The sequence below is a fragment of the Antrostomus carolinensis genome, unplaced genomic scaffold (genome assembly GCF_000700745.2).
Source record: "Antrostomus carolinensis isolate BGI_N321 unplaced genomic scaffold, ASM70074v2 scaffold16887, whole genome shotgun sequence".
Lineage (NCBI taxonomy): Eukaryota > Metazoa > Chordata > Aves > Caprimulgiformes > Caprimulgidae > Antrostomus > Antrostomus carolinensis.
In genome coordinates, this window is record NW_010326785.1 from 3,863 (window position 1) to 15,961 (window position 12,099).

Genomic DNA, 12,099 nt, shown 5'->3' on the forward strand with positions numbered 1-12,099 from the left:
TGATTGTCAACATTCTGTGAAGAAAACGGTAATAAATCTGATCACTTGATATGATATGAGGGAGACATGCATATTTTTGTAGTAACTTCTCGTGAGTTCTCCATTTTAAAGAAGTTGCTGCTCTCTGTTCTGCTGTTGTTAATGCAGGAATCAAGTCAGGAATAGACAATAACTAGAAATAAAAATATAAACATTAAAATAATTTCACATCTTCTAGCTGTATATCATGTTACTATGCTTAAAAACTACACCACAGCAACATAAGAAGGGAAGAGATTTTAAGGGGTTAATTAATTCCTCTACTCAGACAGGATCAGCTACACTGTGACCATTTACATGGTCTAATGATTGGGATTAAACAATCTCCTCTAAGCCGTAAATTCCACCTAACTAAATAGACTTTCATTTCCAGCCCCTCCTCCTTACAAAGAAAAATAAATCACAGTTCTCTCCCTTTTACAGATATGAAGATCTTTACAATAACCCTCCTCATTCTTCTCTTTCTCAAACCAAATATATCCATTTTCTTTCTAGCCTCTTAATCTTCGGAGTTATTCTTCTCAGCTACCTAGTTACTTTTAGTAGGAATTATACATCTTTTCTCAGTTGGAGGAAAAGCCATTATAGTAGCCAAGTTAAATTCTCTTTAGCACTAAGCAAAACGAAACAGACTGCCACACTATAACATTTTATATGTTATAGACATTTACAGTTGTAAACATCTGACAAATTCACATTTTAAATTACACTCTCAACTTTTGTCCATACAAGAAAATAAATTTATTCAGTTCTTGTATTGTTGTAATATCTCAACTTCTCTATACATCTAGGACGTACGCTCAAAACATCATCTTGAAGCAGAAAATGATCTTTTAGGTTCCATCTTACAGGTGAGGAGTCTCTGAATAAACAAACCATCATCCAGAGCCACATATAACTAAATTAGGAGCTGAATACAGATCTCCTAAATCCTAATTCTGTGTCTTTACTTCAGGAAATAGGCTTCCATTTAGCAGAAACTGTGTCTGAAAACAGCAACTGTGGGCAGCTGCCACATCAACAGAAAAAAAAAAAATAGGTATTAACTCTCACTCCTTTAGCAAGAAAGTAAATTTTGTTTTAACTTAATGATTGTATTTCAAAATTTGATCTATTTCACCCAATCTCTGGTTAATTAGAAAAAGAACACAGGTAAAATGTTCATTTTTATATTAAGACAAATCTTTCAAACCCTTTTTTATTTTAAAGTTTATAAAGTCAACAAACAATCAAAAAACACAGAAACTTTATATCTCCCCAAAGCAGAAACTAATGATGAAAGCCTTTTCATACAGCATATGTCTGAACAACTTCGTTACTACCTTCATTTGGAAAGTAAAAAAAACCATGAGAATACCCACCTTGCTTTCTGATCCACTGTTTTCTCCTCCATTAGTCATTAGTTCAAGGATTTCAGGAAGGTGACCTACCAGGGCATCTAATACCTATTTAAAGAAAGGCTACATGAATGAGGTCTGTAAATTAATGAAGTCTGTAAATTAACTTGACTTAATTTTTATCTCTCACCATCATATCCCTGCTGACATCTCTTACCTTACTGTTCTCTTATATCCATGTTAAAAATGAAAAAAAGAGATGCAACATATTTGCATTGATGACAAATGGGACTAAAAACTGATGTTTTAAGGTAGCAAATAATATAAGCATTATAGGTGCCAGTTTAGGAAAACAAACTATAGTTCTGATTTATGTGAATGTCACAGTCAATGCTTTATAAACTATTCCAAGCACATAGTATTTTAAAATTAACATTCAAGATCTGTATTTCATGCACCATTCAGTAAGACCTTCAACAAACACAAACATGTTTTTTTATCTTTCAGCTGAATCTTAAAAGCAATTTTTTCTGCTTTAAGAAAAACTTCAGTTTATAAATTAAAATATAATATATAGCCTATGTTAAGAGAATAACCCTATTTTCAAATGTTGTAAAAATTGAAACTAGGCTAGAAAAATACATAATTAAATATTTTTTGGCACCAGCTCTGGCTGAGGTAGTATATAAGACAAAGCACCAAATATTTTTTCTTTATATTTAGATAACTGGTTCAGGGATTAAAACAAGGAATTTTTCAAAATCACCAGCTGCTTCTGAGTCTCAACTTTCAGGTGTTCAATTTGAGAAATCTTTTAAGAATTTCATAAACTGTAAGTAGGTGTTCTGGACCACTTCTAATTTCCTTGAAAATGTCTATCAAAGGGTACACAAAACCAAAAAGGAGCACATGAAAGTAAAATGCATTTTTCTACGCCATATCCAAAGACCCTACATAGAAAACAAAAAAGATCAACTATTGGAATAACTGGTATCAGAGGAAATGGTGATTTTGTCTCAAACATAAATAATTGTCTTTTTTTCCATCCAAAAAAGTCTCACTGTATTGTCTGTAATATAGCTCAGTGATTCATGATTTACACAGGTTGAAACTGAGGTACACTAAACTGTCTCATAAACAGGCACAGATTCTGTACAAGATCTTGGACTGAAACTCTTTCTATAAATCTTGATCTTTGAACCATACATAACTTTTTCATCTCATCTTCAGTTGCGGAAATGGAAATAAAACAAAGTCAAAATCTTGAACTCCATCAATGATCATTTTAATATAGTACCAAAACTAAATCTTTCAACAGAATTTGTAAGGTAATAAATAATGTAGCATTAAAACAATTTAGAAAAAAATATTTTTAAAAGCTAATAAATTCAGAGTGGATTTACTAAATTCAAACACCTTCCTATTTTCCTCTTATTCACAGAAGGATGGCATCTTTATAAAGCATCTGTAAAAGCTGTTGATCACTTCAAACAGCTGCTGTACTGTCTTATTGTTTCAGTGTTCAATAACTCTGCAATCTGCCTTAATGTAACAAGCAAAAGAAAGTTCCAATAAAAGTATATTACCTCCAGTGACTCATCTTGTAATAGTGTAACCAGTTCTTTATGTATTGTATACACACCAGAATTTAAAAGCTTAGCAACCTAAAAAAACAACAGTAAGATAGCAAGGTGAAATACTCTTTAGTTCCACAGCACTACAACAGCTCTACTCCATGTGCTTACTTTACAGCAGCATGAAGGGATGCAGAAAAATTGTTTAATATCAGCCTTCGAAAATTGTGTACTTACCCATTGATGACATGAAAAATATGATTATATAAAGGATATGAGTCAAGAAACAGGCCTACTATCGAACCATGAAACATGCTTTTAGCATTAACTCTTTCACATTTACTGAAAGTTTTTAAGACTGCGCTGCAAGGCTAGAAAAATTTATTCTGAAATATTCAAATGTTGTACTTCATGCTCCTTAGGAGAGTAAAGTCAGTCTGCTATATAATTTACAAAAGATAAAATAAAAAAAATTGGCTTAGCCTGTACTGGATTTAAAGTTTCCCCAAAATTTCCATCTGAAGTTTTCACTCCTTACTTCTTTGTGCTTTTTTTTACTGTCATTCGTAAGTCACACATAAATTTCTGAAAAACACCAGCAGTCAATCTCTACACTGTTAAAAAGGTTTTATAGCAAATATGAGAAAAACTGGAGGAATGAGATTTTTGCCATACAGTATATTTAGATCGATGTTTTTTAATGGTTTTCTTTGTTTAGATAAGCCAAGTGGAAATAAGAGCAATATGAAAATTTAAGGAAATGGCTACAGGGAGTTTATTTAAAAAAAAAAAAAAATTAAAAAATCCACCTAGCAGTGAATGCCATAAATTACTCATTTTTAGCTGTCATGTGGTTGTCTAGTTATGGTGTTTAAATTAAATCAACCACGACTAAATGTACATTCAGACCAAGGTAAAACTTTACAGGTTTTTAAAAATGAGCTAAAATAGTCTCTATTCAGGCAGTACCTTAAAAGTGTTATACATCTAACACAAAATATTATGTAGAATCAGATGGTAATTTTACAATTTCAACAATTATCTTGGACTATCATTCATTAAGACAAGGCATCAAAATGTGACAAGAACTTGAAATCCATCCATCTTTCTTGTAACGGTGGAAATAAAGCCACCTTAGCTTCATTTATGTCTTTACAAGTGATTTAAATGCTTTCAACAAGCTGCTTAACTTAACAATTTCCCTAGTAACGAAATGGGACAAAAGGCTAGCTCAAGGACTGAAACACAAGGATTCTCAGTAAATCACTATGAAAACCTTAAAGATCTCACTATATAGGTTACTACAATCAGGAGAGAGAATGTATTTTCATTTCTGGAATTCACCCCATAGAGCTAATAATTTCTATGCAGTTGTACACTTTTTAACTTTTATGAAAATAATACAGTGGAACCTACGTATACTGAATGGAATAATAAAAATACATATGCTTTTAGATCTGTATAAATTTCCAAGTAGTTTCATATTAAACTGAGCATTTAACTTAGATTTGATCCATATAAATATTCTCCACAGAATACTAGTCTAGTAGCAAACTGTCCAGTTCTAAAGAGGGTTTTCAGGATCAGAAGTGGCAAGTTTCTCCTGTTTGTTTTGTTGTTTTCTAATAGCATCAAAAAGCTTCAAACATTGTAGTTACTACAGTTGCTTATGTTTGTGGTACTAGACCATTATACATTTCTTCTAGCTTTTGCACCTTAAAAGCTTACCTAGCAGTAAGGTAAGGTAAGCAGTAGGCTCTTGTAACCAAATGTCACAGAACTAACGTGCGTATACAGGCCATATATACCAGTTTGAAGGGACTGAACATCTTTGATAAACTAAATAATTTCAACAAGTTTTATCAAGTCTTTTTATTTTGGTTGAACAGTCACAAATATAAGCTTAAAGAAGAAAACAACATAAAACAAAAACACGCAAGTACTAACAAAGAACCCTTGTAGACTTACTTCATAGAAGCTTACGGCCATAGTATATCTGACGGGAACTTCAGGGTCATGACAAAGGCAGAAGAATATAGAATATAGTTCTAAATGAAAGTTCTTTGGATCCACAAAAACAATCATGGCCTGTGGAAAGATAAAGTCTTTTATTAACTGTATAGCTAAAGGACCACACTATCAGAGATTATCAGATGAAAACATTGAGTTACAACCACCAAGACACTTGGGAGGCAAGACGTTGTGATTTTAAAGAAGTGTGCTATTTTTGATGGCCGTGTCAAAACATGGGTACCAGACAAGTTCTGGAGTTGAGAACGTAACTGGATTTACCCATCTTCCAGGCATGCTACAGGCTTTTTTTCTGAAGATGTAGATTAAAAACACAAGATACAAAACCTTAGTTTTATAAATATTGTTAATGTTTCTGTACATTAGTGGAAGCTGCAACTGGAGACCTCAAAAACAAAGAACATTTTTAGCAAGCAGCAGAGCAAGCACCTGAATTTCAACATAATTATGTGTGTACATACCTTGGTTTTGCTCAAATAAATGAACAGACGTCTACCTATATACAGGGTGCTTGTCTTTAAAAGGCAGAATAAAAATAATCATCTACTAGTTCTCAGTACAAATGTATTTTCTTTAAATACAAATGCAGAATGTCAAAATACAAAGTAGTTTTACAGAAACACAAGTGGTAAGTTTAAAGACTTCGCATAAACTTGAAAAGACTTTCTGTACTTAGGCAGAAACCTGACTAAAACATTAATCTAACCATTCAGATTTGATCTTCAACTCCATGGTATGCCACGACACACAGCAAATGTGAAAACCTAACTTTGAGTGGTTTGAAATGGGGCCTCTATTTCACAACTGTTTTCTCAAAACCTCTGTGCTGAAGGTTTGAAGAAAATGTGAGAGCTGTGACCTCTTAGAGCAACACTTTCTCAGTCAAAACTTGCCAATAATTTTATGAAGCTCTGTAAAGAAGAATCTTTCCTAGTAACTCTTTTTGGACAACCTCTAATTTAAGCCATTAGCTTGACCTTTCCAGGAGACAGTTAGAATCTACCTAACAATGTACAATTTGGGAATAACTTCTCTATCACCCACACAGTTCTATTTAGTCAACTACATGCACAACGCAAATTATTTAACCTTAAATTAATGTTACTTACTGGAAAATTGTAAGCACAGTTCTTTCTCACCAAAATATATTTCTTTTCCAGTTCCAGAGTTTGAAGTTGTAGTTGATTATCATTGTGTCCATTTTCCTGCTGTAAACCCAGTGTGGAAAGCTTCTTATAAAATTCCAAAAACCTTAAGTGCTGTTCAGGAGTAAAAATGCCTCAAAAAAAAAAAAAAGTTTACTTTCCTCATTACAAATGCTATTAATAATGTCCCAAAATAAACCTTATTTACAAATCTATCAAATACATCAATTTTTATCCCTCCTCCCCGCAGCCTTAAGTCTAGCAAGCAGTATCATCAGTACACATTATACAGAAAAAGTGATTACAGAAAAACTACAGCTAATTATAACAGAGTGAATCTTAATTTCTGTTTACATAATTTGTGAAATATTCAACACACTAACTGCAGGACTGTGAATATATTTGTTTGTTCCACTAACACTGGCTTCTTCTTGACTAAATTTTTAGATCTTTATGGAACTCAGTCACCTGAAGAAGGCATGTCTGCAGGAAGTTGAAAAATTAGTCCATGTTGCTACAGATAATGAAGAGGTATAAGAATAAAAATAGAAAACTCTGAACAAACTGGAATGCAACTAGCAAGATGAATTCAAAAATTACAAATAATTTTAAAAGTACATCAGTAATAAGAGAACAATCAAGGGAAGGTTCTGTTTTCTATTCAAGAGAGAGAGAGGAAAGGTATCAGTGATTGGTAACAAGAAGGTTGAAATGCTTAATGCTTTTATTTTCTTACTCAAATTCCACTAGTATCATCGGTCTCAGTACAATCGATAACAATGACAAAGATTAAAGCTTTAAGTAGAGAAGGACCAGGTCAGTGAATACTTGAACATGAGAGGTTTTCAAAATGTGCAGGGTCAGATGGCCTTCATTCCAGTATTCAAAAGTATCTGAAGTACTAGCTGCTGAAATCTTAAATATGTGAGATATCAGAAAGGAAAAGAGCTGAAGTGCTACCGATATTTAATAGTTGGAGAGGGAAAGGACAAGCCACATAATTACAGAGCAGTTAGACTACTTTCACATTTTTAAAAAACTTGGAAAAAAAAATCAAAAAATATACTTGTAAATACCAAAAAGGAAACAAGAAAAGGAGTAGAAGCCAACATGGCAAATGTAAAACTTGTCAAACTGATTCCTTTTCCTTCTAGTACTGGATAATAGGATCTGTGAATACAACATATGCAGTAAGGTCATGTTTTTCGCAAGCAAAATAAGGGATCAGGAAAGAGAGATTAAAAACTATAAAGGTGTTGCAAAACTAGTTGGAAAAACAGGTAAGAGAAAGTTACACAGGGCTCACTGACATGACTCATATTCTAATTCTGGTACTATTCAGTATTTTCATTGGCTTTTTGGATGCTAGATTAGAGACTTCCTATTAAATATTCTACAGAAGATAGAGTGTAAAATGATCTTCAGAAATTGCACATATGGTCTTAAAACTTTAGACTATTATTCCACTAGGACAGAGGTAAGGTACCATGCTTAGCCAGATCTGCATCACCTGCACTAGGCCAGGAAAGAGAAAGACTAACTAGCTGCCAGATTCATAACAAAACAAAACAAAAAAGGCTTAAGAGGCTGCACTTGAACGAATAATGTCAAAATATTGCAAATTGTTGCAAAAAAAAAAAAAAGGCAGTTTTTCATACTGAAAAACGTAGAGAGCAATACAGTTTGCAAGACTCATGAAGTAACTCTTTCACTTTGTTCAGCTCTCCTAAGGTGTAACACTTCAAGAAAAATATTAACTTGCCAGACAGAGTTCAGAGGTGAAGAGAGATCAGCAATTAAAGTCATTCAACCTAGAGAAAAGAAGACAGGGAAGACTCGATAAAAAGGATGGACTGTACTAGCTCTACGTTTCTGTAAATAACAGTTTGACACTGTGGAACAGACCTTTCCAGTTATCTGTAGTGAAGCAATCATCACTTTGATAGTTTCTAACATGATCATAAAGGATCATTTTAAAGATCTGTAAGAAAGATCAAAGGGTTTAAGAGTCTAGGGGGAAATTCTCTATAATGTAAAACCATGATTCTGTACTGTCCCTCCCCAGGTAAGGTCTGCGTAGAGGGTATATGGTGGGAAGAATGATCAAGGAAAGATCTGCTGTGCTCAGGTGAAAACCACAAAAATTATAGGTACAGATTTGGCCTCAGCTGCAGCTGGCAATTCATATGCCTTTATGTCTCTTTTATCCCCTGAAGTTCCTTATGGGCCACACTCTGTACTGTGCCTCAAAAAGGACATCAAGCTGAGAAGTGAATATACACAGTTAACATCATACTGTGTTTTCAAAGTTTTCTAGTTTCAAAAACTCAGTCATCCAACTCAAAAGTTCCAGAATATCCAAGAAGGAATCAAAATAAATCAGTCAAACCAATGAAAACAAACCACAATGTTTCGACCTCTGTCCCTGTCTAAACATAGCGACACTCAAACAGGAAATTCACAAAATCCAATATTTATTCAATAGATTATTTCAGACTTTTACTTCCATATTTCCTTTCCTAACTATCATTTAATTTTATACATTCAAATCTGGATATTTTCCAAGGGCCTCAAATTCTCCAATCATTCCTCATTTTTAAGATTTTTTTTAAAAGAACATTAAATCATACCATATAATCCATTACATAGTTTCCCTAAATGGAAAGATAAAGAAACTAGGATAGATTCATCTGCTTTGAAGGATTTTTCACAGAATGATTTCACTAAGGGGAGCACAGTTTGACTCCTGTCATCTGAAAAACAAAAGAAATTTTCATAGTTAGGCATTTGTCAACAACTAAAAAAGAGCACAGAGAGTGAACTTCCATAATAAGCTATGAAAAATATATTTTAATATGCTCAGGAGTATTTTTGGCAGGCACTCCAACTGGAGGTTGAAAACAAGAGGTACAGTGAATGATAAACATACTACCATAATAGAGGTCCTAAATTTTAACACCTTACCTGTTTTGTTTGTTGTTTATTTGTTTTTATGGAAAAGGTATCCCCCAGTAAAGGATGAAAGAGAGCATAAATGAACACAGGGAGAGAAAGAATACTGCAGTACTCCTACAATAAGATTTCCTACAATAGTAGGAATACAGGGAGACCAAGACCAAACATGACCATGACAGTAAAAAGAAAATTCTGGATATGCTGGAAGTTTTGGGGTTTTGGGGTTTTTTTTGTTTGGTTGGTTGGTTTTTTGGTTTTGTTTTGTTTTGTTTTTTTAACTTACTAAGAAGAGATTGAAAATCTTTTGGTAAACAATAAATTCACAGAGAAACAAAATAATTAAGGGCAGAGGAAATTAAATCATTTAGAAATTAAAATAAAATCCAAGAACTCTGCCTCATAATATAAAGCAGCAAATGTTCAAAGAAATTTCTATGTTTTGTCTTGTTTTAAATAGAAGCATTATATTTTAAAATATTCAGGTTTTAAAGATATTATTTTTTTAATGGTAGATCAACACCAAAATTCAGCAAATAATTATGGCTGAACAAAATATTTAGGTTGACTTAAAGAAATATTTTGATACTGTGGGAAAGAAACCCTAGGATATAATTTTGGGTCATCTACCTTCAAAACGTTCATTTTCTAGTTCAGCCACAAAACCAAAAACCACACAAACTAAATTTCTAGAAACATACTCCTTACAAACCTGTAAGTAACCCACGATTGCTTTCCCTAAGCTTTTTTTCAATAGTTAAAAGCAGTAGTTACAGCAATTGGGGGTGGGAGGGGAGGAGTGAAGACTGTGAGGTGCAAAGAGAAGCACGAATTTGATGGCATCAATGCAAAGGCTCAATAATTTGAAAGAAATAATTAATAATTTTAAAACAAACCTATCACCATACTTACTGATATAAGCAGTAATTGCTAAAATGTATGGTATTCTGCCAAAAATCTTATTTCTTTATGTACTCCTTCATATGGCTTATATGCAACCATGTATTTTAGTAATTCATCATCAAGTTCCTGTACAGTAAATATTTGCTCCTCACTTATGTATCAGGAAGGAGTACTAGAGACAGTAAGATGGGAGTGGGAAATGTGGTGGAAAATACAGAGTTGATAATGAAGATAAACAACTGAAGAGTTCGGAAAAAGGCAGTATAAAGAGCAAACTGGAAAAAAAGTGAGCGGTGATCAACAGTATAAAATATTTTTTTCATATACACTATAGCAATCATCTGTCTTGTACTGTGCTGCTTTGTACACTGCCAGTGGTAAAATAAATAAATAAATAAAAACAGCAAAGAGCACAATTGATACAGAGCCAGAAAAGCTGTCTGTTTCTGTCTCCTACATCCTGCTAAAAAAAATCTAGACAGAGTAGTTGATTTGAGGACAAGGCATAGTGATTACCCAGAATGTTCCCCTACACTGGAGCAGTCACAGTAAGTCTCCTTAAATTTTGCCCCAATCAATGCTGAACTGAACGTGTGATGAGAATCCAAAAGCTATGTGTGTAGGTAACCCACCCCCATGATGCCAAAAGAACCAGATACAACAGAGAATTTCTCCTTCCTTACATGAAGACACAGACACTCACCCCTACACCTGCAGAAGCATGAAATATGCATGTTGATCAGAGGAAAGATACAGAGTGCTGAGAAAAATTAAAGCATTTACATTTTCTGTTTTAAATACAGAAAAGCTTTATAAAATACACACACTTTCTCATTGCAAAGAAAGCTTGCAGTGCCATATAGCCACAAGTTTAAAGGGATTTAAATAGTAACTGCTGATGCTCAGTACCTCTAAAAATCAACCAATTGGGCACACTGTAGTTTATGGGACATGAAGAAATATTTTCTGTTCCATAATTTACAAATGTATTTGCCATATAACATTGGAAGTTGAAACCTGAAAGTTTTACTGACACACGCACAAATATAATATCACTGCCTCAGTCTGGGTTCTTCAGCTCAGAAGGCAGGCTGCAGTCTGTGGATCGGACTAGCTTTACTTCAGTTAAGAGGCAAAAAAATAGTTAACAGCAAAAAAAAGCACAAGCAATGGCATCTGTTGAGCTAACATTTTGTATTCTGTGTATTGATTGCATTAATTAAATACTAACAACCCAATATTCCTATCATTTATACAGTAATTTTACTAATTCTATTTATCCACATTATACTAGAAACTTGTAATAAGATAACTGATTTCATGGACAACTGGTTCACCTTCCTTAAAACAATGCATAAAGCACTGCAAGACATGAAATACATAAAGGAAAAAACAATAAACAAAATAAACATCAGAATGTCTGAAGAATGCAGACAGAAGAAAAAGCATTTAAATACATCTGTAAGATGCATTAAGAACTGGGCTAGTAAGTCTAATTAAATTCTTACCTGCATCAAACATATCGAGCAGATTCACTAATGTCTCAAAAGCTGCAAGGCGTACACTGCTGCCCTCATCTCTTGCCAGTTCTACTAACTCAGGAAGCACCACAGTTTTTGTTAGTTCTGTCCTGCAAAGTGAGGCAAGCAGTCAAGAAAAAACATATAATGAAACAGTATTGCCACAGCAAAACAGAATTCTTCCTTGAAATACTCATTTAGATATTTTTGGGGTAGTCAAGAAGGAAAAAATAACAAAGTTCTAAGGAAATGAAAATTAAATAAAAACTTCCAGCCAATCTCAGGACTTTTTTTTCCTTTGTCAGCCAAAGAAATATGCAAGTTCAAAATGCAAAACTTCATCACTAAAAAATCATTTGAATTAGCTCAAAATAAGAGAAAATACAATCTGAAAAAAAACTCAAAGGAGACCAGCTACTACAGTGTGTCACTAAGAAAACTCTTCTGATCAAATATGCAGAAACCGTTCAATGTGGTTGGTCCAAAGCCAAAAATTATTAAATATGAGGCATGTTGGATTAAAGTGTCTGGAAATCTTATGCTTCAAAAGATGAGCCTTTTTACAGATAGTAAGCAACTACTGCTTAGAGAAAACATG

At 33.4% G+C, this 12,099-nt stretch overlaps 1 protein-coding gene across 1 annotated transcript in view; it reads right to left on the minus strand.

The window, feature by feature from the left end:
* PPP4R4 (protein phosphatase 4 regulatory subunit 4) overlaps positions 1–11,611 on the minus strand; it is a gene marked incomplete at both ends in the record, with an annotated part of 13,439 nt that extends 1,828 nt beyond the window's left edge. The window contains 7 exons of the mRNA XM_010171711.1: positions 4–172; positions 1,401–1,484; positions 2,963–3,040; positions 4,919–5,038; positions 6,091–6,260; positions 8,757–8,879; positions 11,490–11,611. Coding sequence (XP_010170013.1) covers positions 4–172; positions 1,401–1,484; positions 2,963–3,040; positions 4,919–5,038; positions 6,091–6,260; positions 8,757–8,879; positions 11,490–11,611 — 866 coding nt within the window. The remainder of the gene's footprint in view (positions 1–3; positions 173–1,400; positions 1,485–2,962; positions 3,041–4,918; positions 5,039–6,090; positions 6,261–8,756; positions 8,880–11,489) is intronic.
* Positions 11,612–12,099: the final 488 nt, after the last annotated feature.